Consider the following 27787-nt stretch of genomic DNA (forward strand, 5'->3'; position numbering starts at 1 on the left):
CACCCATTGCGCTGATCAATCTGCCTATGCCTTTCTGATAATCCATCTTTTATGTTCAATCTTGCCCATTACTGGTTTCAGGGAGTCGGCTCTGGTGATCTGCCATGTCTTTCTGCCTTGCTCACCACTGTATTCACTTTGGGGACTCCTGAAATTAGAGGTAAGCACCTCTGACATACACAGAAATTTATAGCTATATTTTACACTCTCATACAATCTTCCACGGGTGATTTTACTTCCCTTGGGGAAGCCAGAGGCACTGTACACTTATTTGTGGTGCAGCCTGCATATTGTTAAAGTATTCGCTTTTCCTGCTTTATGCACAGTAGTCCTTGCCAATGGTTCAGTTGATCTGCTACATCCAATGATCTACACTGAGGACTAAATCCTCAGATGATGCAAATAACTGAAGTCATAATTGGAGGAGTTCAGAGAACTAGGCATACCCCAGCACTACAAATGGAACTATGCACACATGTGCAGTACATCTGGGGACTCGCCATCATTGGTTTTTTCCCTCCCCAACAACTCAAAAGCAATTAAAGGAATTTAAGTAAAACTTTTCAGAAACATTCATCTTTGGTCAGAGATTCAGCCCAAAAGGCAAAAGTTGTAGAAAACTGTAAGCATCTGAAAATAAGGAGTTATAATAGTGATCGTTTTTCAACCTTTAACTATAGTATTTGCTGTCACTGACCCTGTAATAAACCACCATTTTTTAGAAAGTCTAACAATTGAGCTATAACAAATTTCCTTCATCCCATTTTTTCCCTTCAGTTTTGAGTGTTGGTGCATCTATTCTTCCATATTTTTCATTAACTGTTTCCCCTTATTTGTAATATTTCTGTATTGAATTTTTTTTTTTTTTAAATTTCAGTTGAAAAGTTTTTCTTCATCTTCCCTTTGAGACGCCGTTCTTCCTCTGTTTATTTCAGGTTTTTAACTCTCATCCATCTCTCTGCTTTATTCTTTCACTCTAGTTTTCTGCTTTTTTCTCCTCAGTCCCTTCTAGTCTCTCCTCTCTGTCTTGTGATTGGCAGTGCCTGTGCCCAGACAGTGTGAACACTGAATACAAAAGCAAAGGCTCCTTCAAAGCCCAAGAACCATTTACCACCCTTAATGTGCTACTGAAAGGAGAAGCATTTATAGTAACAGAATGTAACTTAACCGTTTCAGTTTCTAGATTGAAAACTGAAAACATTGTAACCTACCTCAAATGTGTGATCCAGTCTATACACAGGTGAAGAGTTCATAGCACTCACAACTTCAAGAACACCATTGAAGTTATTTAGCTCCTGAAAAACTTGCAGGATCTCAATTATCCGACTCACTACATTTACTCTTTCCTCTAGGTTTTCTGTTTCTACGATGCATCTAAGTACACAAGCAGAACGCTAATTTTGTAGAAATAAAACAGAGCCAGAACTCTGCCAAGCAACAAAGATTCAGAGATAGCACAAAGTGTACCATTTTGAAATGTTTCAACAGATCCAACAAGGCCCACCAAATAACTGGAGGGAGATTTAGAAACATTTAGAACAAGTTAGGTCCCATTTCTCAGGTTAAAAAGCTGGGAATATTAGAAGTAGGCTTCAAAGGATTAGATTTTTATCAATAAAAGTTGATAAACACTGATTTCAACATACACACATAAACCAACACAAAAATATTTCCATCAATGAGGATAAAAGTTTATAGACAGGCAAAGCAAGAAAAATGCTGCTTGAGAACTTGAGAACTGAGTTTGATTTAAGGACATTTACTTTGTGTATTTTGACATGTGATGTTGACAATTTGTGTTTTAACAGTTATAAAGCTTTAACTATCTGAATCCCAACATCTACTGTCATTAAATAATTGTCTGACACCGCCCTTGTCTGACCTTGCAAAAAATTTTCCACAATTGTGAAAGTTTAAATACATAAAAATTAACAAAAAAGCTTAAAACCCACAATTTTGTACAACTGTGAACATTTTTATCGTTTAAATCAAAACCAGTGCTTAAAAATAAACATATTTTCTGTCGAAATTATAAAAAAAATGAAAATCAAATTCTGCCAAGCCTACTTACAAGCAGCTGTTCTCAGAGGAAAACTAAACATTTAGCCATTGCCCAAGTAGCGGCTTCCCCAAGGCAAAATTTCTCCTCAGGTTACCTCTCAGGAAGCATCTGAATGAACTATATAGATCCACTAACATTCCAGAAGTAGAGATTTAAAAAAACAAACAAAAAAACTCTTACTTTTCAAACCATAAAGTGAGATTAGTGGTGTGCCGTATCATTTTGAGAAGGTTGGGAGAATTAATTTCTTTATCTTCCTTGGTCCACACACTTCCAACTAGTTCTGATGGCTGCACAGCTCTAAAAGAAATAATAAAAAAATAAAGCATAATGTAAAACTTTTAAAAAAAGACTACCATTATTCCAAAAAAAGTCTTAATTATCAGTGAATTTTAATTTAGTGAAGGACCACTGCTTGGAAAAAAAACAAAAAAACTTAGCTTACAGCAGACTACCATGATCTCAGAATCAGGAGCTATTCTCCTCTACTATAGTGAAATTAATAGTATGTTTTAATTATAGGTGCTTAGATACCTTGATGTACATGATATAAACATACAAATATTTTCACTTTGTGGTGCATCTTTAAACTCTTTTGCTGCATAATTAACAACCTAGCACACGACATGTGTCAAGAGGGTATGCCAATAGTGGGGATCTGTACAGAGGGCCTGCAGAAGTAATTTTGGGAATATTTTGAGTTTATGTAATAATTAGTATAGTAAATTCAGTTTTTCAATGGAGGAAAAATACCTGTAAAGATCTGACTCGAGTAAAGTGAGCTGTCGAGCAATTTCTATTGGGTGCAAAGTGAGCAAGTCAAAAGTTTCTGGCTGTCCTGGCTTGCTTATATGCCACTCAATTGCAGGAGGTGAACTTTCAAAAGTAATATTGTGGCTTGGCCCAATGGCTTGTGCCTGCTTTTTCCGGTAGATTATCTTTGTGATTGATTCAACCCATTTCTTCATAGCTTTACCTGGAATAAAGACATTATTAATATTTATTTAACCCTTTTAATTCTGTGTTTCTCCAAAGAGGCTAATGTCAATTTTTAAATCTCCGTGTTACAAACATTGTGCCTCAATACTCAGAGGTAAGTGGCTCACTCACACAAAGCCAAGCAGCGGCAAAGCTAGAAATAGCAGTAGGAGCCCAGTGATCCTGGTAGTAGCATGCACGTAATTCCTTCTGAATTAATGGGAGTTTCACGCATGGAACTGAAGGGAAAACTGGACCCCAGAAAAAACAGTTACTAACCTTTTCTGTAAATGTTGTTCTTTGAGATGTGTTGACCATGTCCATTCCACTTCAGATGTGTGCATGGCCAGTGTGCTAGTGTTGAACATCCTTCCATTAGTGGTACCTGTTGGGGCAGAGCCGCCCTCAACCTCTCTCAGTTCCGTCTTATCGGACAGACTCCAATAAAGAGGGGAAGGAAGGTGCGTTGTGGAATGGACACGTGCAACACATCTTGAAGAACAACAGTTACAGAACAGGTTAGTAAGCATTTTTTCTTCGGGTGATTGCACATGTCCCTTTCAAGTCAGGTGACTCACTAGCATTACAAACTGGAGGTGGGATCAGAATCTACCTAAATAATGATTAAAGGACCACACGTCCAAATCTTCCATCATCTCTAGACTGCTGGATGATGATATAATGAGACACAACAGTATGAACTAATGACCAAGTTGCAGCTCTACAAATGTCCTGTACAGGCACATGAACTAGAAAAGCTCAGAAGCTGCTTGTTATCTTGTTGAATGTGCCAGCACTGTGCTGGGCAGAGTCGCAATGTGTCGTAGCACAAATGTATGCAGTAGGAAATCCATAATAATTATTATTTGAAATGAGACCCTTCAAACTGTCTGCCACTGCCACAAACAGCTGTGAGGACAATCTAAACAGTTTCTTCCAAGGAGAAAGCTAATGCTCTCCTGACAGCCAATGCATGGAATCTTTCCTTGTCCTTATGAGAATGAAACTTCTGAAAGAAGGTTGGTAAGTATATTGGCTGATTGGTAAGTGTGACATTACTTTGGTCAGAAATTTTGGATGTGGGCATAAGTACACTTTGTCTTTGTAAAAGGCTGTATAAGGTGGGTCAGACACCAGGGCTTGCAATTTTCCTACTCTCTGTGGAGAGACAATCGTCACCACAAAGTTCACTTTCATTAAAAGATGAAGTAACGAGCAGGTAGCCAACAGATCAAAGGGAGGACCCATCAGCCTTAACACCAGATTTAAGTCCCAAGGAGGGATAGGATACTCCACTTGGAGAAATAAAGGGTCCAGACCCTTTAAGAACCTGAATGACACTGGTTTGGAGAATACAGAGCAATCTGCAATTGGAGGGTGGAAAGTGGAGATAGCTGCTAGGTGAACTCTGATGGAAAGACCTTGATGTTTCAGCTGTAACAAATAGTCCAGGATATGCTGTATAGGAGCCCAGAGTGGAGAAACACCTTTCTGCTGAGACCACAAGAACTGCTTTCATGTCAACAGGTAAGTGTACCTAAGTAGGTGGTTTCCTGCAGCTATTCAAAAGAATGTTTTGTATATTCCTTGGACAGACCTCCTGAGGTACTTCCCATGGAATATCCAGGCTGTAAGATGAAGAGTCACTGGTTAGGATGAAGGAGGTGACCGTAGTTCTGAGAGATCAGGTCTGATTCTGGAGGTTATGTCAGCGGAGCCCAAATTGAGAGGCTCAGCAGAGTGGAAAACCAATACTGGGAAGGCCCCACTGGTGTTATGAGGATTGTACGAGCATGATCCTGCTTGATTTTTAATAATAATATGGGGAGGAGCAGAACTGGAGGGTAAAGCATAGATGAGTCTGTCCTTCAGGGTAACAGAAAAGCATCTGTCAGGGATGCTGGATTGTGACCCACTCTTGAGAGAAAAAAACAAAAACAAAAAAAATTGCTGACACTTTCAGATGTGACGAGTTGTAAACAGGACTACATGGGGAACCTCTATACTTGAAAAATGACTCTTACTATATTTGGCTGGAGATACTACTCATGGTGACTGGTGAAAGACCTGCTCAAGGAATCTACTAAAGTGTTCTGAATACCCAGACAGTGTTTAGGGTGAACCTTATTGGTGATACAAAACTCCCAAAGCTGTATTCCCCCTTAGCACAGGAAATTCAATCTGGCCTCTCCTTGTCTGTTCACATAAAACATTGCTGCTGTATTCTCCATAAGAACTAGAAAATTTCTTCTTTTCTGTGGGGAAGGAAAGTGTGATAAGCTAAGTGAAGAGCTCTCAACAACCTCACATTTATGTGGAGAGCTATCCATCTCTTGGCCAGACCAGAGACTCCCCAGGTGGGTTCTGCAACCTAGGGAAGAAGCCTCTGTAACCAAAGTCAATGTTGATTGTAGAGGAACAAAAGGAACTCTCATATGTACATTGGCTGGATACACTCACCAGTTCAGAGAGCTTAAGACCTTCTCTCAGTCCTACTAGCTGTAGATGGCAATGAAGGTGTTTGCCAAACCACCTTTGTGGGTTCTAGAATATCCTCATTTATGGAGAGAGCCACTCAGGAGGCCTTGCTGACCCCAAAATGTCCACCAATCTGTGCATGCTTATCTGAACTACTTCTACCTGTAATTCCAGGGAGGAAGCAACCCTCTTCAACAGAGGTGGAGCCTCCCTTTACAATTCCACTGGAGGAACCACTGGGCCAGTTTATTCTTGTTCAGTACCCAACATGGTACTGGACCTGACATTTCATGCCTCTTTCAGTGAGCTATTCCAACCACTGCTTGAGGATCTGGAGGGAGGCGGGTGCAGAGAGGATTTGGTGGTGTGAGGGAACCCCCCCGGGTTTCAATATGGCCAATGGTAGAGCACAGGGCCTCAACTTCTTCCCAGCCACTGCTTTGTGCCCACTGACCAATGCAGAATGTCAGCTGCATATCAAGGATGAAAGAGTGACAATTCAGGTGATAAACCTGAGTCACCTGATCAGGGAGGAGCAGTATCTCTCAGTGCCAGGAAGAGATGGTGACACTCAAAAGATGCCACCAAAGAAAGCATGCTAGGCTTGGCCCTTGACAGCACCATGTGAGCAGGTGCAGGATGGCCTGAAGGTGCCCAACAGCTGAGCTCTATCTGCAGGTAAGTCAGAATGAGCATTCATTGGTGCTAGACAAGAAGTCTCCTGAACCGCTGGTGAAACTGGAACGGACAGAGACAGGAAACTGTGCGCTGCATCTTATGCCTCTGGCATTGAGAGGTTCCCTTGATGCTGTTGCTGCTGCACTGAAGAGGTCAGCACCCCTGGCTGGGATGGTGCTCCAGCAGTGGTCAGTCTCAATAGCACCTGTACTGGAGTAAATGACCCTGCCTAACATGCTATTTGCACCAGGGAGTGTCTCCTCATCAAGGACACTCTTTCCTGTTTCCCAGCATGCTTGCTGGTTGACAGTGGTGGGAACCTCAATCTCTTAGAGGGTGGATCCTTCAACTCACCCTACCATTGTTTCTTCCTTAGCACCAGGGAAGAAGATGGGTGCCGAGACTCCACAATGTCCAGAGAAGCATGCCTAACAGAAGTAAAGGCTCGGTGCCCACTCTGGGCAGGAAAGCTCTGAAGGTGGACACAGAGCCGTCTCCATGAGGCAGTAACATAGTCTCACCTTTCTGTCCCTTTTAGTTTGGGGATTAAAGTCCCTGCAAATTTGGCGCCTGCCCCAGACATTAGTCTCCCCAAGGCACTTCAGATGCCTGCAGGGCAGGTAACTTATTGGTATCAACTCGTAGCATTTGGTGCAAGGCTTGAAGCCCAGAGACTGAGTGATGCCTTGGTACTGGGCATCAGCTCCCAGACAAGTGGAAACCAAAATATACACCAAGAACAATACTAAATAAATTAAACATATCTCAACTAACTATAAAACTACAGACGAGTACCAACTACATATACTAGAAAAACAAATTCCCAGCAAGGGAAAAAAAACACTTGCAAGAGCAAGCTACCATGCTCTGACTACTTTCATGAGTGGTAAGAAGGAACGGAGGGGAGGCTGGGGGCAGCTTTACCCTTCATACCAATGAGCAGCAGTATGAGGTAGCAAAGGGCATACTTCCTGCGCTGACAGGTATCACTGTGGAATGGACACATGCAATCACTCAAAGAACTCCTGCACCCCAGTCTTATGCTCTGTCCACAAGACCGGAGATTTCCAAACTGGCCAGTCTACATAATTTGCTGACAGTCCACAGTGAACTGATTAGTCACATGCTTGTTCTCTTCCTGTTTCAAGCCGCTAAATATACATTAAACACTTTCCTAATATAACCTTTTCCTGTATGCAACAGCTGTAGCTGCCACAGGGATGTTTCATTATTAAAAATGAATGGGGAAGGTTTGCTACACAATTATGAACTGGAGGGGGGGGGCAGCCTATGTGATAACCTCTCCAGATGTAGCCCATACTGTGAAACAGCCTGAGAATCCCTGCTCTAAAGTACACTGTTTCCTCCATTAAGCTTTTATGAAAGTTACTCCTAACTATAGCTTAAGGGATTTCCCCCAATAAGCAGGTGACCAAAGACTATTTTGACCTGCTTTCAAAACCAACCACTCAGTTGCTGGCAATTTCCAATTATAGCAATTCATTTTCAGTATAACTAGAATCACATTTTGCTATCAGAGTTAAGTAACATGGATCATATTTTTCTGAACAGGCACCATATTTTTGGGAATGAAAATAGCAGTTGACTTTTAAATAAAGGTTTATTCAGGGTATGCACAATGCGTATGAGTAACGTAAGTCATCATAAGCACCCATTTCATTTTCCTTCATCCACTGACCGCAACGAAGCATCACCACGTAACAAAGATGTCTAACACTGGACATATTCTAAAATGCTGATATTTATTTTAATCATAAATACCTCTGACTGTCCCAATGAATTCTTCCAATCGGTGCAAAAGATCTACATCTCTCTCAAAGTCATAGAAGTGGTGTTCTACCCAGTGTCGGCATACATTTAACACTCTACAACATTAAAGGAGAGATTATAAACACTTTGTGGGAAGAGACTGTCTGTTAGTCTATGTCTGACAGTGCCTGGCACTCTGGCTAAGATGGGATCTCCAGGTGCTACTGTAAGAATTAGACCATACAGGAGGGTGAACCAAGGGATCAATTGCAGCTAATATACAGTTTTCATTTCACATTAAATATTCACAAAAGAATGTGCACAGCTAGTTCTTGCCTTAAATACATTTACCGTATATACTAGTTCATAAGCCAAATATTTTTGGTAAAAAAGTGACACATCAAAGAGCGGGGGTCGGCTTATAAACGGGTCTACACCAAAATGTGATCATTTTAAACTCTATGGAATCACTGAATATTTAATACATTGTCATTTTGTTTACCTGGAGCGTATGCAGGCATAGAGCCCCTCAGCTCCCTGTGGCTGCAGTTTGCCGTTCCCAGCCAGTGGGAGCTGAGAGGCTACATGCCTGCAGACGCTCCAGGTAAACAAAACCTCCCAACCCGCCAGCAGCTTACCCTGACGACCAGGAGCCAAAGTTTGCCAACCCCTGAAATATAGGTTCGGCTTATGAAAGGGTCATACAGTTTTTGCTATTTTTACCTAACCATCTTGGGGTGGGGGTGGGGGTGTCAGCTTATAAACGAAAGGGCTAATGAACGAGTATATACGGTATATATTAATTTCACCTGAAAGCTCTGAAGAATGCTGTCAGTTAGAAAACAATGTTACTTACTTAGGTCACATCTACATTAGGAATGCTTTGCTGGTATAGATGTAGCAATATACTACTCTAGTAAAGCACCTCTAGAGTGGATGCAACTTATACTGGCAAAACTGAGGGACAGTCTTCACTATGGAGCTAAATCGGTGCTGCTGCAATTGACGCAGCAGCATCGATTTAGCGGGTCTAGTGAAGACACGCTCAATTGATGGAAGAGCACTCTCCCATCGATTCCTGTACTCCACCTCAACAAGAGGTGGAAGCAATGTCAGTGGGAGAGCATCTCCTGCTGACATAGCGGAGTGTGGACCCTGTGATAAGTAGATCTAAGCTACATTGACTTGAATTACGCTACTAACATAACTCACATTACATAGCTTAGATCAACCGGCACCTGTAGTGTAGACCAGGCCTGAGATTTTGCCAGCATAGCTTATTACAGCTCCCTGAGTAAAACAAGCTACACAGGCAAAAGTGCAGGTTTGCCAGTATAACTGAGTCTACAGTTGCCTTACTGCTCCATCCCTCAAGCCACTAGAAGCACAGATTTCAGAAAACCCATTAGGTAGCATTAGTGCCTAATTTGCATCATAGCATTTTAGAACCTAAAACTTTATAAAAGCTGACCCCTTAACCTGTCCTCACTTCTCCTCTATTTCAGAGAGTCTTCAGAAGGATTCCAAAGTATACCAAAGGTGGGAGGGATAAGGGTGCATCTGCAGAGATAATACATTCAGAGAACTTGATTTATAAGAAAGTCACTTTTTTTTTTTGTTATCCAATGAGTTATCTACCGTAAAGAAAGGAGCTTTGTGGTTCTATAACTGTTTATATGCTGAATCAAAGAAACTGAGGATGCGTTACTAGGTGGGAATCAGGGTCCTGATTGCTGTGATACAAACTAGGCATAAGTGCCTCCTCATAGCTTTACCACTTTGTCAGTGGCTCTGTGGCTCATGAAGAATGAAGAGACTCCTTGTGGAAATCTGCAGAGGCACTCCACGAAGGAGAAGTTTTATCTGCATTTCTCTAATACTCACCGCAGCTGTACAGGTTGTATATATTCTTTCCTAAATCGTTTCAACTCTGCACTAAGAGGCTGATCTCCGTTCTCCATAGCTATACGATCAGCTTCTGTTGGCTCAGGCTCTGGAATTTCAAACCTAGCATGGGAAAAACAGAAAAGTCTAAACCTTTACATTCATTTAAATGATGTAAACAGGAACCAGTAAATTTGTTGTGTTAACCTCTCTCAGACCATGCACTAACAAAACTATTAAGAGTTTGATTCAATTGAAGATACCTCTGCTTTCTCCCCTGCTAGTCAAAAAGTTTAGAGGGTTTCCATTAAATCAGACCCTTACTAGTTAGTAAGTGTAGAAAATACCACTTACTAAATTGGAAATAATAATAAATGTATCTTATGTCACTACATAAAAAAAAATAAAAATAGAAGATAGCAACACAGTCACAGTATGTGCCAATACAGACTGCAAAATGACAAAACCTTTGGGGCAAGGTCCTCATCTGGTGTAACTCAGCGTAACTCCATTGACTTCAATGGAACAGTATCAATTTACATCAGTTGAGGATCAATCTTTTGGACCTCATAATCCTTGGATTTGAAAACTTTTAAGAGAGACCAGTGACAAAAATTGAAGCCATCTTTTTAAAATATTAAATTTTAAAATAAAAATATTTTTTTAATCCCACACCACATTAAAAAAAGAAGAAAAAAGAAAAGAGATCCCTTCTCATATGGACCAATGCAGCAAGCACTCCAGTGAAGATACAAAAAAGTCACATACCTTTCTATCAGAAGACTTAATAGTTCTTGAGGTTTGCAAAAGGATCTATATGTCGTGAGAAACGTCCGAACAAAATTTGGGTCTAGGACACAAAAAAAACATTGCTTTCTTTTCAACAAATTTGCTAATTATAATACTTCACAAGTATTCAAAGTTAATGGTTTTCTTTAAACCTAAGTGTACTTGAAAACACTCGGACTATTAATGGATATCTGTTATACAGTACACTGAACATTTCCCTGTTTTAGTGGCAAGTTAGTACTTTTTGGTATGGCAATACAAGGCAGAATGAATAAAATCAATTTCAAATGCATTTTAAAATTATTCACAAAAAACACTTGTTTTTCCTCTCTCAATTATTAAAAGAACTGGAAAAATTCTTACAATGTTGCACTTGGTGCATTTTTATAAATGCACATAAATGCCATTTTATGAGTGAGTCATCTAGTCCAGCACCCTATTTATGACAGTGACCAGTGCCAGATCTTTCAAAAGAAGGAGTCAGAAACCCTATAATGGGCTATTATGGAATAACTTTTTCATAGGGAGATGTTTCTTCCTAATTCCATCACTAGCGTGACCACTGCTGGAATAGTGTGTCCACTTCTGCTGTCCACGCTTCAAGAAAAGTGTGGAAAAATTAGAGAGAGTTCAGAGAAGAGACACAGGAATGATTAAAGGATTGGAAAACATGTCATATTGAGATCATCAAGGAGTTCAAGTTATATTTAGTTTACCAAGGAGAAGGTTGGGGTTACTGATCACAGGCTAAAAGTATCTACAGTGGGAACAGAAATTTGGTAAGAGGGCTCTTCAGTCTAGCAGACAAAGGTATAACAAGATCCAATGGCTGGAAGTTGAAGCCAGAAAACTTCAGACTAGGAAAACGGCACAACTTTTTAGCAGTGAGAGTTCTCCCGCCAGCATAATTAAACTGCCCCCAACAAGCGGTGGTAGCGATGTCAGCGGGAGAGCTTTACCTGCCAACGAAGTGCTGTCCATACCGGTGCTTCTGTCAGTGAAACTTATGTTGGTCAGGGGGGTGTTTTTCTCAGACCCCTGACCAACAAAAGTTTTGCAGACAAAAGTGCTAGTGTAGACAAAGCCACAGATACTGTCTTAAGTCCATGATTTTTGGTCTTTAGCAGAGTTATGGATTTACGTTCCCAGGATCATCTTTTGAAGGCGTTTCCTTGGAGGACAAGGACTAAAAGGTCAGATATGGAGTGATCTTTTCGTAAAAAGTGTTTGCCCACAGGTGATATAGTGTTTTTCTTTTTCTGTGTTCATTCCACTCCCCGTTAGATTTCCACCACAACTTTAGCAATCACCATCCCTCCATCAAGCTCTCTCTAGAACACCCCCATGCCGCTAACCCTGCTTTGTTGTAGAATGGTAGAGGTGTTACCTACCCACTTCACCCCAAATGGTCTCTCCTAACATGTGTTAACTCCTTATCTGTTCCACCTTGTATTTAGCTGTGACACTCTGAATACCTTTCGCAGACCTGAAGAAGAGCTGTGTGTAATTTCAAAAGCTTGTCTCTTTCACCCACAGAAGTTGATCCAATAAAAGATATTAATTCACCCACCTTGTCTCCTTAATAAGACAGTCATGCAAATAATGAAAATTGGGGATTTCCCTTTACTCAGTATGGGACGAGAATGTCATTTTTACAGAGCTGAACTGCACTTTTACACTTAAAGACAAAACCTTTCAAACTTGAGTGCCAAACAGTAGGTGTTTACATCCAGAACAAGGAGCACTTCAATTTTTTAGATGCCAAACAATGGTAGTTGTAGGCAGTCAGCACATGTGAAAATCAGGCCCCCTATTTAGATGCCTGACTTGGCTCCAAACTCAGAAACCATGAACAAAACTATTTAACTATTTGCCTATAAGTAGCAGTGTTTCCACAGAATGATTTTCATTATATATTATTAAAATACACAATGTGTACCCTAAACATGTTTTGTTTAAACCAAAGAGTAGAATGCTTCCACATAATTTAAAAATTTCTTGGCTATTCTACATCTGAGTCATAGCTATTGTTATTTACATTAGAATTTGAGATCAATGTTTAGAGCCACAGAATCCACAACAGCATAGCTGCATTTGAGGTAAATACAGCAAAACAAATCTAATTTTTTCCTTTCAGTTTCTGATTACAGGTGTTATCTTACCAACAAAATCAGTGGCTTAAAAATAATGTATATTATATAGCTAACCAATTTGTAGGTAAAAAAAATACAGACAACTCCACTTAGTCAGGATGTCCGCTCATGTGATAATTCTCCCTTCAATACAGCCAATTTAAAAGCTAAAAAAGAACAATAACTTATTCTACAAGGATTTATAAATAATCACCCTTGAATTCCTTAAGAAAGGAAACGGACACTATGCTGACGCACAAATACTCTTAACATATCAAAGCTTTAAAAATAGAACAGCACTGCCCTATAGATAAAAAAATTGCCAGGACTTTCAAAACGAGGAGCCCCTAACCTTAATGCTCTTACACAAACATCAGGAAAAGGGGGGGGGGGGCGGGGGAGAGACACACACAAACAGGTTTATGCAAACAGGGTCAAATGGTCTCCTTTAGTGTTTAAACTCTGTGGAAAGGGGCTTGATGTAGGGGAAATTTCTCCATGCAGAGATATATTGAACTGTCCCATTATAGGGAGGATGCAGTGGTTTGCCATGCCTCATGGAAAAGGCTGTGGGGCCTGCCTCCAAACCTGGTGACTCCCAGGAGGCCTTTGTCATTATACTGGCTCTGGCCACTGGTGGATGCCTGACTCCCTGGCAGTACTACACCATTGCAGCTGCTCTATCAGAGATTTCACCTTGGTGCCAATGGGAACATTTTTTGCAGATAAGTCAACGTAGCCTGGGGGACAGGCAGGTCCACCCCAGATGAAATCTTGCATAATCAATCATTATGGACCTCTGACTGCAAAAAAAAAAAAAAAAAAAAAAAAAAAAAAAGGAGATCTGATACTTGATTTTGCCCCAGATCATTCATGTCTTGAGTTTGCAACTAATTTAGCTACACTCTGCTGTTACTTAGAGCACACTTCGTTTATGTCACCTTAGAGTGCCAGGCCCACACAATAAAAGCCTGCTTTATAGGATGCAAGACCTTCGGGGCAGGAACCAAATTTTTGTTCTGTGTTTGTAAAGTACCTAGCATGATGGGATCCTGGTCCATGCCTAGGGCTCCTATGCACTACAAATAATAAATAATAATGCTCACAGCTAGAGAAGTTACATCTTTAAGTTGAAGCACTAAGATTTGTGTGCAGCAGTTGCACTGTTTGAGAAAAGGTGTGATTGTGCAATAAGAGACTAACATAATGCATATGCACAAAGGTGCAGAATTAAGGTTGAACACAATTTTTAAACTTCTCTTAACAGAATTTTATGTATGGTGGGAAAACAAATTCTACAATCTGGAATTATTTGGCTAGATGTCATCAGAATGCCCTTTCTTAAGCACCTGAATAGGTCTTGTAAGATGAGCAAATGGAGCCATACTCTCAGCTCATGCACATTATTTAAAGACAATAGGGGCAGTGATACTGTGGAGGATTGCCTCACTCACTCTGTATCTCCTAAATATGCAGCAAATCACTGCACTCTTTGCAAGGTATGTAAATTCACTAAAAAGCTAGGTGACTCACATGCATAGACATCAAATATGTTCACTGAGACTGGATCTAGTTTCCTATGTCATAGTGCTTCCTGGCTAAGTCACTGAACCTCTGTGTTCCTTTGTTCACCTGAAAAGCATGGCTAATCATGCTTAGCATACACAGCGTTTCTCTCATTCTTGGATTTCAAAGCCCTTTGCAAAGGTGGGTATGCATGAGTAATTCTGTATTAAAAATGAGTGACACAGGTTCGGAAGGGTTACTACCTCACCCAGTTTCACACAGCATGTAAGTGTCAGATCCAGTGGCTGAATTCAGGTCTGTGACTCTAACTCAATGCCTATCACAGTACCCGCCCAGGGCAACATAGGCAAATCAGTCAATTTTTCTGTCTCAACTTTCCAACCTATCAAATGGGACTAAAGTTCCCAGCTCTGCCACAGAATTGTGTGACCCTGAGCAAACCAAACAACCTCTCTCTGGCTCAGCGACGCCACCTCTAAGCTTTGTTAAATAGGGGTTGTAAAGCACAGGGAATTATTAAGTGCATTTGGTGGAAGAGTCAGGACTCTTCTTGGCTACCACCTTGTGCTTAGTACCATATGTAGGTTAAGGGGGCATTTTGGTGGGGAATACAACAAAAGAAACATCTCTTTTACTAGATCCTGTGTTCCTAAAATAATTTAGAAACTGTTCCTTTCTGGGCAGATAGAACTCTGGAGAGAGGATCATAGCTCACTGAGCACAAGCTTACAAACAGGGCGTCCTACCAACACTAGGAACGTTGCCAAATGTATTAATAACTTGTATCAAATCGTTGTGTATGTGCAAAGGGTGAGTCTCAAAGGCCTATAACTAAGCCAAATCAAAACAAAGCATTCACCAGAAAACTCAAAAAGGTACTTTTCCTTTGGGGCTGTTGCCCTTCTAAATACTACCTTCATTTCCCCACTTACTTTAGTGCTCAAACTTTTCAAACCAATGTCACAAAACCAATTCTACTTAAAATGTCTTGGCTTTTGCTCTCGAACACTGCTGAATTGCCTTTGCTCCAACTTCCAAAAAATTCACGGGACAGAAACCAAACAAATAAAATTTCATCCCCAAAGGCTAAAAGGTTTGAAAAGTTATGAGCAAATGAGAACAGAGACTTAAAATAGTTTTGCTGTAACTGCATCTGGAGTACTATGTTTATTTATTCATACCACATTTTAGAAAGATATTAATAAATGCAAGTGCATTCAAAGAGCAATAAAAGTGATTGAGAGTATGGAGAGATTCATTGACAATAGAGATTAACAAATGAAATATAGATAGCTTGGTTAAATGATAGCGGGGCGGGGCGGGGTGGGGGGGAATGGGACACAGGATGGACTGAAAGCCACCTACAAATATTCAAGGCTCTAATCTTGCAATGTGTAGTGTATCAGTTCCCTGAAGGACGGAGCACCAAGGATGGAGAGCAATTTACAATAGTTGTAATTGAATGAAACTGAGAAAGGAAAAAAATTACAGCTGAATATGAGGAAAAGCCCTCATTGCGAGATGAATTAGGGTATGGAATAGTCTCCTTACGGAAGTGTTGGAAGCACAATTAATTGGGATTTTCAAAATTAGACTGGCAAAAACAGTGGAAAATGTATTCTAAAGAACAATTCCACGCTGACAGGGGTTGGACTGAATGACCTAATAAAGGGGTGCCCAACCTACAGCCCACCAGAGCACTTTATGAGGTCCACGGCCTGCTTCAACACAATATACTAACAGCCAATTCATTAACGTTTTGTCGTCATGTTTACATCATTTTAGTTTATACAACTGTGTAAACGGACAATACAAGTACATAGAAACAATCAGTGGCGGATTTAGAGTTAGTGGGGCCTTGTGCTCAGCTTCATTCCCCCTCCCCACCACGGGGGGAGCATTCTCTCTGATCTCCCCTCCCCTTTTCATTTTTCCCCCTGCATTCTCCTCCTGGGGCTCAGGGTGCAGGGTCTGGCCAGGAGTTTGGGTGAGGGAGGGGGTGTGGAGCATTTACCTGAGGCAGCTCCCGTTTGGTGCACGGGTTGCAGGTGGCTCTGCTTATCCTGTACTCGCCCTGCAGGTCCCATTGGCCACGATTCTCAGAGCCGCCTCCCACCTCCACCCCGGGCCAGGCAGGGCTGCAGCCCCTAAAGCCCGGCCCCCTTTCTGAATCTAGCCCTGCCTGGCCGGGGGAGGAGGTGGGAGGCGGCTCTGAGAATCGTGGCCAATGGGACCTGCAGGGCAAGTACAGGACAAGCAGAGCCACCTGCAACCCGTGCATCAAACGGGAGCTGCCTCAGGTAAATTGAAAAAAATCATAAGGAAGCCGAACAGAAAATTCCACAAAAATCCTACCCTCAACTCTTCAGAAAAGCATTTTTTTTTAAAAAGAAAACGAAATAATTACATATTTTAAAAAGTAAGAAGTATTCAATAATATAACATCATAAAAAATCAAAATATATAACTTTGACATGGGGGAGGGGAGAAGCTTCCTGATCTTTTGTCTAAATTTGCAAATTACTGAATAGTTTTTAAAAAGGGTGGAGTGTTAAGCAGTTATCCTAAATCAGACTGATTTTACATTAAAAGAAAAAAATACAGCATTGAGTTATTGTACTGCATACTGTTTTGACTAATAAATGTAAGACTTTAGGTTAAAAAAATGAAAAAAGCAATTTTCAACTCTGTCTTGGGAAGAGGCACCTTCTTTAGGAAATTTACACATTTAAAGCTTTAAAGTAGTAAACAAGAGAATGTGGTTAACATTTCTGCAAACGCAGCACATAAAATATTAAGAAGCAAGGTAACTAGGGATGAGTGCTATTATGTATCTATCTCTACCAAGTACAGATATTTGTATTAAAAAGCCCTAAAGTCGAGTACAGTAGCTTTGTCCCTTTAATAATCTGATTAAGCCTTTATACTGAAATTCAGTTAAATTTAAAGCAAGAAACATGCAACAAATTGTTCCTCCGTAACTACTAAATTGATATTATATCTTGCTTCTTTGCTGCGTGTTCATTTCACTAGCTGCCTGTGCGGGCACAGATTGAATTCAAGGCTGTAGTTTTAAAACAGAATATAGAAACTCTTTCTAAGCCTGTGGCCCTATAAATATCATCACAGCTTATGAGGTCCAAACCGATAGCAACTCTTGAAGCCTGGAACATACAGGAAGAAGTATTGTGTATGGCCCTGGTCCTAAGTACCCATGTATGAGAATAACTTTATGCACATGCATAGTGCCAGTGAGTTCAATGGACTGGGGACTACACCGCTACCCCAATATAACGCGACCCGATATAACACGAATTCAGATATAACGCAGTAAAGCAGCGCTCTGGGGGGGGGGGGGGGGCTGTGCACTCTGGTGGATCAAAGCAAGTTCGATATAACGCAGTTTCACCTATAACATGGTAAGGTTTTGGCTCCCGAGAACAGCGTTATATCGAGGTAGAGGTGTATATTTTTATGTCTATAGTAATGGGGCTAAATAAAGATCTCTTCTCTGGAATCCAGACCCTTAACTCAAAAACAAATTTTATTTCAGAATGTCTTTTATACTGTAAAGCATGTTGATCAGTTGAGGTTTTATTCAAACTGTTTATGGATTTTTTTTTTTAAAGTGTAAATCTTTTAATCTATTTTTACTGTACCAGCGTTTAGTATGCTTTTTAGGCCACAGGTTCTGTGGTTCTGCTGAACAAGAAAAGGCTGGATTTGAGTGGGCCAAATGTGTATGGTCCTGTTCCACAAGAGCTCTGTACTTGCACTGGGGTGGGTAAGGGCAAAGCAAAGGCAGGCTGGAGGCAGAGCCACAAGAGATATTACGGTTATTATCCAGTTCTTGCCCTGTGACAGTGGTACATTACGGGCTGCAGAGAGCTTCTTCAGACACTGAGCTGAAGTGGCTTCCACACAAGCTCTGCAGCCACTATGTTAGACATCTTATATTCTTAGCCAAGCTACTGCATCAAGACACTGCACATACAGACTGGAGCTTTGCAAAACCCAAAAGATGACAGCATCTTTCTTCTCATTCTGTATTAATAAGTATTGATGCAAAGAAATTAGGAATTTAGTAAAATAATCAACAGCTTCAAATATTCTAAACCAGCTTAAAGGCTGCCTCACCTGCATGCATGTGGTAGGTCAGTCTCTCAATGAGTTTCACAACAGTTCCTGCCTTGAGGATAGGGATTCCAGATTTGGGCTGCATGTTTTCTTCAAATACAATATTCTCTTCAGAATCTGGTTCTGCAAACCTATAAAGCTCAGGACTTGGAAATCTCATCTGCTCCTCCTTCTCTTCCTGTAGCATTGTTACATCTAACATTCTTTCCAGGGTGCTTCTGTACTGTAAAGATATCAATGCTGCCATCCAGTTGTTTTTCTCTTCTGCTGATTTAGCAGCAAAAATAACACTGTTCTCATCTTTTAAAATAATTTCAAAAGCATGTTTATATTCATTAGTGTCGTCTTTATCATTGATTTGTACCTTTCGCATAAAAATTTTTTCTTTCAGACGATACTCTGCATTGCTAGCACCTGGAAGTCTTGGCTGGCCATGATTCGACTTACAGCAAATCATTAGTCCATCAAAAAGGAATATGTGTCTCTCATGTTTTGCGCCTACTCGTGAGAGAGTTCCTTCCATTATAAACTCATTGCAGCACTGTCCAATGTCCTTACCCTCCCAACCATCAATGTTTTTCTGGATCTCATTCATTTTCTTGATTGCTAGTTGTTTCCCCTTCATCTGCTGACTATAGAACCGACATGCAGATTCACTTCAGTGAACGAGAGTAGTAATAAAAAAAAGGAAATACCACATTAGTTCAGAAAGGATAAAATAAACTATTCCTTCCAAATGAGAAGGTAAATACACCCTCAAAGAAATACATGCTAACAAGAGAATAATTTTAATGAAACTACCAGTACGGAGAAAGTGCTTGCTAATTCCTAAAGTGCCTCATTTGGATACAAGCATTCTATGTGTTCGATGCAATGTAAAATGTTTTTAAATGAAGTGCCTAATCAGCAAAAGGCAAATTGCTACAGTACATTTTTACATGCTCTAACATGTATTCTCAGTTTATTTCCATTATTAAGAATGCACTTAATTCTACCTTCCTCAATTAACAGCTAAGCTGTACAATGCATTTATGTCTAAGCCTAAAGATTCAATTTTAGAGTACAAAATTGGATTAGTTAACAAAATATTAAAATAGTCCTAAATTAATGTACTGAACAGAATTTTTAGAAACATCTGTTTCTATATTACTTATAAACTGGCACTGCATGAATATTGTAATTTATTTTAATCATAACCAAATATATCTGAAGTACATAACATTGCAAGTAATTACTGGTTCACACTTGAGCTTGATTTTCAACTGGGTATGCACACAAAAATCTGTTTAGGTAATGTAAATGGTTCCATGACATAAGAATATCTACTTTCAACCATAAAAGAACTGAACATTAGCAATTATAATTTTACAAATCCACTTACTATCTGGAAAAAAAAAATCTACAATTTATCTTTCCTTTGGCTTACCACTAGATTCTCAGGATGTCTTGACCAGTTGTGTGCAAGGACACATACAAATACGAAAGGTTTTAAAACAATAACAAATTATCTTAGCTTTGTATGTCACTTCCTCTGAAAAAGCAGGCTTGTCACAAACTATTTTGTTCATTGTTTACTGAAAGAGGAAACTGGGAACCCTGGATTTATAGCAAAGCACTGAGGGCTGAAAGCAGAAAAAATGGAAACATGTTTACCTAAGTCTTCGCTTTGCAAGACTTTTGGAGCATATCCTTTCCATACTACTCTGAAGGTTAAGCAGAGCTGTTATCGCTTGCTTTAAACATTCTTTATCCTCTTCATCCTCACTCTTCTCTTCCAGTTGCTGTGAATATTGAAAGCTAAATATTAAAAAAGTGTTAAAGAATGATGGTATATGCATGTGTGAAAGCATTACAAATAATCTGTTTAACATATTGAGAAGAAATCATTCCATTTCCTGGGTTTGTGTTTTTCTTATTAGATAAATCACAGAATAATCTACATTAATTAGATGCATTACCAACAGCAAGGGGGGCAGGGGAGTCCCCTTTAAGAGAGGAGTTCCTTGTCTACCCCAGGACTCAGCTGTGCTAGGGAAGAAGCTACCATTCTACTCCAGGTCTATCCAGTCCCCCTCATGCCACCAGCAGTATGGGAGAGAGTCCCCTTTGAGAGAGAAGCCTCCCTCACTGGGCAAGGACATAACTAGACATGTGTTTATTTCTAAATTAATAGGTTTACAACCCATGTGGGAGGAGCTGGTTGAGTGTTTTACATTCTTATGGGTCGGAGACATAAAGGGGAAGCTTGTGTGTCTTTCTGAGGGATGTGAACATGTTTGTTTGATGTGCAGCCTCCTCCATATTACATACATGAGGATTTTCCTGGGAGTAGAGTAGATTGATTTATGGCCCTGTGGGAAAAGGGCTGGGAAATGAGGCTGGAAGAGGTTACACTTCTTTGTGAGAGACACACATGGAGGGATAAGGCTCTCTGTGTTTGGCAGGAAAAATGAAGAAGAGGTACCAGTGTGTGCTTGTTTTTAAAGCTCTCTTTTATAAAGGGGTTCCTTATTTTAGTTTGTTAATTTGGTTAGTCTCGGATGGAAGTGTAGGGTTTGTTACTGTAAGCTCCTTTGGGTTTGGCTGAATAAGGGTTAGTAGTTACATCAAGATGTCTTTTGCAGTCTACCCAGGAGGTCCCTATTTGGGTACCTAGCTGTGACAGGTAGGTCCTTTTGCTGGCCACCTTAAAGCATCTCAGAGAGTGAGGCAGCACTGCCAAGAGCTTCAGGAATGGAGCCTGAGAGTTGGAGGGGACAGGAGCATGTTAACAGTGAAGGTCTGGGTCCTTCTATCCCTATGGCGGATGGGGAGGCAAGGATGAGACAAGGAAGGTTTAAAAAAAAATGGTGCTAGACATAAATCTGAATTGATATTTTTATTTCAGTGCCTCTGGTTTAGTCTGCAGTTTTCTCATGGGTTAGGGTATCAATTGAAGCAATTCCTAGACTATGGTTATGCTTATGAATACATCAGTCAGCTGTCAATAATTAACAATTCTCTGATTCGATAAGAGATGAATCTCTTATACATATCACCAAGCACTGGCTCAACAAAACTGTGGGGTTGATTTGGCACATTTGGTCTCAGGCAAGTATCGGTGCCACATGAACCCACGGGTGAATCAGAGTGGAGGTGGTGTGCATCCAACTTGAAATGTAAAAGATGTCCCATTCCCAAACTGGATCAAATATAGCATGTCCAACTTTGTTTGAAAGTCCTGGGGGACGTTACTTCTTTCCATGACCTGTTCAAGTTAATTATCTCATGTTGTAGACACCAGTGCTGACAGCAACAACCTCAGCATTCCCATGGATGGCCAACTTTCTGAATCAATTTAGTTTTTTCTGTTCACCATGAGTCCAATGAGACTATCCCTGGTGGTTTCTGGTTCAACTCTAATGGCTGACCACACTCTTGATGTAGTGTTTGGATTGGGATTGGAGATGTGAAATTTGGAAACTAAACCCCTCATAGAGCAACCAAAACATCCATTAATCAGAGGTTAGGGCACACAACCCATCACAATGAAGGATCCATTTAGATTGTACATTACCATACTAACACAACCTGAGTGTTTCCAGAGGGCTCTCAAGGAGAACACTCAATCAATGGTAGTGGGATATCTGCATCTTATCCTGATGAGGGGGACTGCTAGCAACCTCTTAACCTAGCTTTGATCTTGCAGGTTGCTTAGTTTATATCTGACCTGTAACAACTCCAATGTGAGGGAGGGTAGCTCAAGCCCCGTTGGCAGGAGTCTTGGGATGAAATGGATTGTGGCATAAAGATCTTTGAACTCTTATATTATAGCTGTGCACGAGACTAAATAAGAGGTTCTTTGCCTCCACCACAGTACCCACTGACAGTCTTTTCTACTGTTTGCAACCTGGGTTTCTGACTGGATTCCCTGTTGTGTATGGATGATCATCTTTCAGCAGCAGCCAAAGCTATTACTTACCCTGTGTCTGCCTCTGAGATTGCAGCCTTCTCTTTCCAATGCAGAAAGCTAGAGGCAGCTTTTGAGCATATGGAAAAATGCAGACTGACTTGCTTAAAGGTCAGGATTCAAAGTAAATGAGATATAAGTAATTCTATCACATACTTATGAGATATACATAGTGTTATCTGGGACTTTGATTCAGCATAATGCTATTTTATGACACAGGTTGAAGACCATGGAAAATAAAAACAGATCCTTGAACCTCTGCATTTTGGTGTAAGAGAAGCAGGAGTAAGAAAATACTTAGTTCTTCAAATCATTTTATTAATGAAATACTTGTGCAAAAATCTGATCCTATATAAATGTACACAATGCTTTTTAGCTCTCCTTCCAAATATTGTGCAACAAGAAAGAGCTGTAGAGAGAACAATTTCCTTAAGGCGGTGAAGAGATTAAAAGGTTTTAAAAAATTCGTCACAGACCTTTCATGTTCATGTTACTAGGTAAAACAAGCTTGCAGGTTATTTTATCCTGATAAGCTCTAATATATCACTCAAAGAAATAACTTTTCTTGGACTCTGATGAAGCCCAATTTTTAAAAGTTACCTGTACTTCCAAATCCATATTCAAAGAAAAATCAAGTGTTCAAAGCTACTAATGAACTTAATCATACCAGTCTTTTTTTAAAGTTAACTTAAATTTAGCTATTTGCAAGGTTTTATGCTAATCATACAAAAATAGCTGCCCCCCCTCCCCCCAAAAAAAAGGGAAAGAAAAAGGCTTCTGCCTTCATCTGTTTCTTTTCAAAAAATCTTTTTTTCTTTTTAAAGAAATAGGTCATGCAGGGAAACATGGTAGGAGGGAGAGTACAGGAGGATTTCTGTAATCTAGTGTCAAATTAAAAACCTACTTTCTTGGAACATATTGGGTCATGAGAAACAAAATCTTAATGGACATATACCACAAAAAATTCAAACTGCCATTAAAAGGCCCACTGATTTATTGTAGCTGTATAGTGCCACCTAATGAATCAGTACAATAACTGCAAAGTATAGGTGTTTAAAGTCTCCTTTTATAAAGTAGGAGAGCATAGGGAGAAGGTCTAGCTGTGCATGACTGGGATAGTGAAGGTATCATGGTCTGTTTGGAAAACTGTCTATATTTTTACTGGGTCCAAGAGTTCATACCTTCTTCCCCAAGCTGTTAAAGTCATGGAACACCTCTACCTTCTAGTCAAACATGCTATGGTCTGAGAGACTAACCAGTGGGCAAGAACTCCGAAGCAATAATTAGTTTCCATACAACAATAGGTTTCGTTGCATACACATCAAGACTGAAACCCTCAGTTCCTGTTAGGCTCAGCCCACCTACATGATATAGTATAGGAAACCATACCCACAGGTACACTGCCCAGAGACCCTGACCAAAGCTCAACAATTAAGATTCGTAAGAGGAAATACGTATACAGCCATTCCAGCAGTTGGAGGATGTTATCAGTTGGAGAATTTCTTCCAAGTTCAAAAATAAATACTGCAAAGCAGAACAGATTTGAGGGCAAATAGGATATAGAATCATCTGTCCTCATGAACGTCAGCATGAGAACTGCTCCACTCTTTGGGGTATTAATCACACCTAAGTAGTAGTAGCAATAAGAAAAGACTATCCACCTTCGAAGAAGGATTAGATGTTTATATGGCGAACAAGAGTATCCAGAACAACAGTTGATGGTAACAACAAATATTGTGAAGAATATAAAATCTCATGCTTCCACAGTTTAAATCAATCTCTAACTATTACGGATTAGGATCAGACCTTCATGGGGCAGATTATTCTAAATCTGCCAATTGTGGGGTTTCTTATACCTTCCTCTGAAGCATGAAGTACAGGCCACTGTAGGAGACAGGACACTAGACTAGATGAACTATGGATCTGATCCAGGAAGGACCACACGAAATGCCATTGTAAAGGGGATCCATTCAACTACAAGGGTTAGTTCAGTTGACCAATACCAAAAAGTTATAGGTGGCTGAATACACCAGAAATTCAGATTAAAAAAATAATAATTCAGCCTGGATTATGACCCAATACAAGCACAACAGAAAAACCTGAGACAGGATCATTAGGTTTAACACATGCAAATACTAATCAATTTCTGACACATGAGAAGCACAAAGATTATCGAAGGCTTAAACTGCACCTCCTCCAAGAGGAGACGGGCAAAAATATTCCAAGCCCATCTGTGCCCTGATCCAAAGCCCATAAAAGTCAACAACCCTTTCAACTGATTTAAGAGTCTTTGGATCAGGCCAATAGCCCCATAACCTACTTTAGATACGACCCTGAGAAATCAGACAGGGCATCACACAGGCACAAAGGATAGGCAATCTGAAGAAAGTGGGCACCTGGAGGTACACTCCTCAATCAAGAGGTTGCATTCTGTTTATTAAAAGGTTATTTGGGAGCATCTACTTGAAATGGCCATCCTCTCCATGCAAAGTATTTTAAATAAAAAAATATTAGGAGACAGTGAGTATGTAAGAAGTGCAGAAAAAAAGCTTTCTTGTGTGCTCTTACATGCTATGGACTTCATGTTAAACATAAAGATACACATTCAGTGACCTCATTTGAGGAAAACCTTACATCCTATTCACCAACCCAGGGACCATTCCTACAGAGGTCCAACCATCAATCAGCTTAGCCTATACAAAGTTGTTTTATTTTACTGGTGGGAAAGAGACCACCAGGAATCTCCTGTGACACATTAGCATCGACAGTGTTTTCGGTCACTGGAAACATCCTGTGCCTCTTCTGGCTTGATGGTTCTAACATGGCACATGATTCATCACTTGTGGCAGCCAAGCTCACTGCAGGCACCACAGGATCCTTGCATCTCTTCATTCCCCCATAAGGTCTGTGTCCCTCCTTCCCCCAATTTCAGGACCCCCCTGCAATTCCTCCCAATCTCTCCAACTGCTAGGGCCTCTCATTCTCCCGTGCTCCCTCTGTTCTTCTCCTACACCAGCGGCTTTGTGTTCAGCTCTATTCTTACTTCCCCCCATACCCTCAGTAGCAGAGTCTCTGCCTCCCCTTCTTCCATACCAGATTCCCACAATCTCCCCCATCAGGGATTTTAGGTGCCCCACATCCTCTTGTCCAGCCATGGCAAGGGCTTTGTGCAACCCCATTCTCCTCTTTCATCCTACTACCCCCGTACCAGGGTGCCCCCAATCCACCCTTCCAGGGGCTCCATCTGCCTCCATTTCCACCTTCTCCACATTGCTAGGTGTTTGAGAGACTCCTCATCCCTCCTATACCAGGGGCTGTGTGTTACTACTCCCCCCCCATGCCCTCCCTGTCAGGGCTGTGTGCCTCCTATTTTACCTTATCCTGATGCCAGAGGTACTCTGTACCCCCATGCCTCATATCAGGTTCCCCCAATATTCACCCACCAGGGGTTCTGCATTCTCTCCATTCTCACTCCGTAATAGGGACTGTATACATTCCCACTCCTTCCCCCTGTACCATGGTACCCCAATCTCCCTTGGTACCCCAATCTCCCTTCCCCCCACTAACACCTCCCCCCATGGCAGGGGCTGTGCGCGCCCAGTGTCCCCTCCATGGGTTCCACATCCTTTTCCCCAGGTCAGAAGTTATGTGCATACCCCCATTTCCCCCGCAACATTATTCTGACTTCTCTTCCAGACAAAGCATTCAGGACACTGACCTGTTAAAATTCATCTCTGCTCATCCTCCCAATAGAGATGGAATATTGTTATTAGTAAGTTTAATGGGTACCATCAACTAGCTCTTTGATCTATAGGTTATTGCAGAAGTGCCCAAAACTGAGACAGTGGTAGAGAGCTGGTAGGGACTCCCATGTGTCCCCAATCTTCTCCAAATCAATAAGGTTGTGGCCTTTGATGCCTAACACATTTCTGAATTCCTGGGATAGTTATGTTACATACAAACAGAAATGTCAATGGGTTGAGCGTAAGGCATTTGCAAGATCAGCCAAACTGTTATAATATGATGGCTTGATTCTTCATTTGAATTAGGATCACCTTCCAATTCAATTCCACTTTCCTCAGCAGGTGAGCTGCAGTCTGAGCCCCACATTGGCATGGAAACAAAAAAGGGAAGTCAGAGCAACCAGCACTGGTGTCAGCAAATCTCTCAAGCACCCTTCATTCCTGTGCTATACCTTAAATGTCTTCCTCCACATAAGGCCTTCTCTATTAACCTCTGTGATGCAGATCATGTTTCATTGGTCAGCTACTTGAAGTTCTTCTGGAGTGCACGGACGCCTTGAGCCCTAACAAGAGGCAATGATTTCAAGACCAGCCAAAGGACTGGAGCTAGAAGCAAGAGATATACAGTGCATAAAGGGTCTCACAGATGTGGCAGTTATGCACATCACTTTTCAAAACACTCAGCTCAGACACCAGTGCTTCCACATGCCCAATCAATATGCTAAACAATATCCAAAAGAGGTTCCATGGGCCTGGACGCTAAGCTAATACCCCACCATGTGGTTGGGGCATCTACAGCACATTGTGCCAGGGAGAGACGTTTTGATGGATCAGGTGCTCAAGTGCACTGGGTGCTATTCAGAAACAATGGTGCCTTGGGAGTTATGAGGAGCCAGAAGAAGTGGTGGGCCACTGAATCCCTGGTTTAGTGGACCACACTGAAGACATCTATGCCACAGAATACCTAAAGACCTCGAAGGACCAATATCTCATGGAGTCCACCCCTGCCCCTGTTGTGGATTCCACAACCTGCACAGACTCTCTGTGCACCAAGAAAGTAATAGGCTAGGAGCAAGTCGGTCTCCAAGACCCAAAAGGCTCTCCAGTTCCTAGGCCCCATCAACACAAGCTGCCTGAAGCAGCTAATAAGTAGCTCTGGGAGCATGACACATCCGGAAATAGCTGACACCCCATCCAGTTGTGAAGCCACTGTTGGACTTAGGAGGCAGCCAAGTGCTGCATAAATCAGGATGCATGGCTATTACAGGAAGCATGTCACATTCAGAGCTTTGATAACAGCATTTAGCAAGATCTTTGAACTTAGTTTTTTTTTCAATACTCTGAACTAATTATAAATTCACTACAGCACAAATACACATCTGAGTTTAATAGGTCAATTTATACAAATAAAAAAGTACTACACTTTAAGAGATTACTACTACAGATTTTTCATGGGCTACACTGACTCACTTAATTCTAGACCTTTAAATTAAATTACATTTATTGTGTTACACATTCTTTCCTTGTGTGAACATGGCATTACATACCAAAACCCAGGATAATTGAATTAGAAAAAAAAACAAAACCTGATGCCTAGTATTATCTTATAAAGATAATACATGCTGCTCCAATATAAGCAGGAGAAAAAGATCCACTGAAG

At 40.8% G+C, this 27787-nt stretch overlaps 1 protein-coding gene across 1 annotated transcript in view; it reads right to left on the minus strand.

The window, feature by feature from the left end:
• The window catches only part of SOS1 (SOS Ras/Rac guanine nucleotide exchange factor 1), a 79868-nt gene that overhangs the window by 15475 nt on the left and 36606 nt on the right, over positions 1-27787 (minus strand). The window contains exons 9-16 of the mRNA XM_039532656.1: positions 20089-20216; positions 18436-19091; positions 10619-10700; positions 9851-9973; positions 7979-8082; positions 2816-3038; positions 2243-2362; positions 1212-1374 (exon numbers count right to left, since the gene is read on the minus strand). Coding sequence (XP_039388590.1) covers positions 1212-1374; positions 2243-2362; positions 2816-3038; positions 7979-8082; positions 9851-9973; positions 10619-10700; positions 18436-19091; positions 20089-20216 — 1599 coding nt within the window. The remainder of the gene's footprint in view (positions 1-1211; positions 1375-2242; positions 2363-2815; positions 3039-7978; positions 8083-9850; positions 9974-10618; positions 10701-18435; positions 19092-20088; positions 20217-27787) is intronic.

Source organism: Mauremys reevesii, linkage group 3, assembly GCF_016161935.1.
Source record: "Mauremys reevesii isolate NIE-2019 linkage group 3, ASM1616193v1, whole genome shotgun sequence".
Classification (NCBI taxonomy): domain Eukaryota; kingdom Metazoa; phylum Chordata; order Testudines; family Geoemydidae; genus Mauremys; species Mauremys reevesii.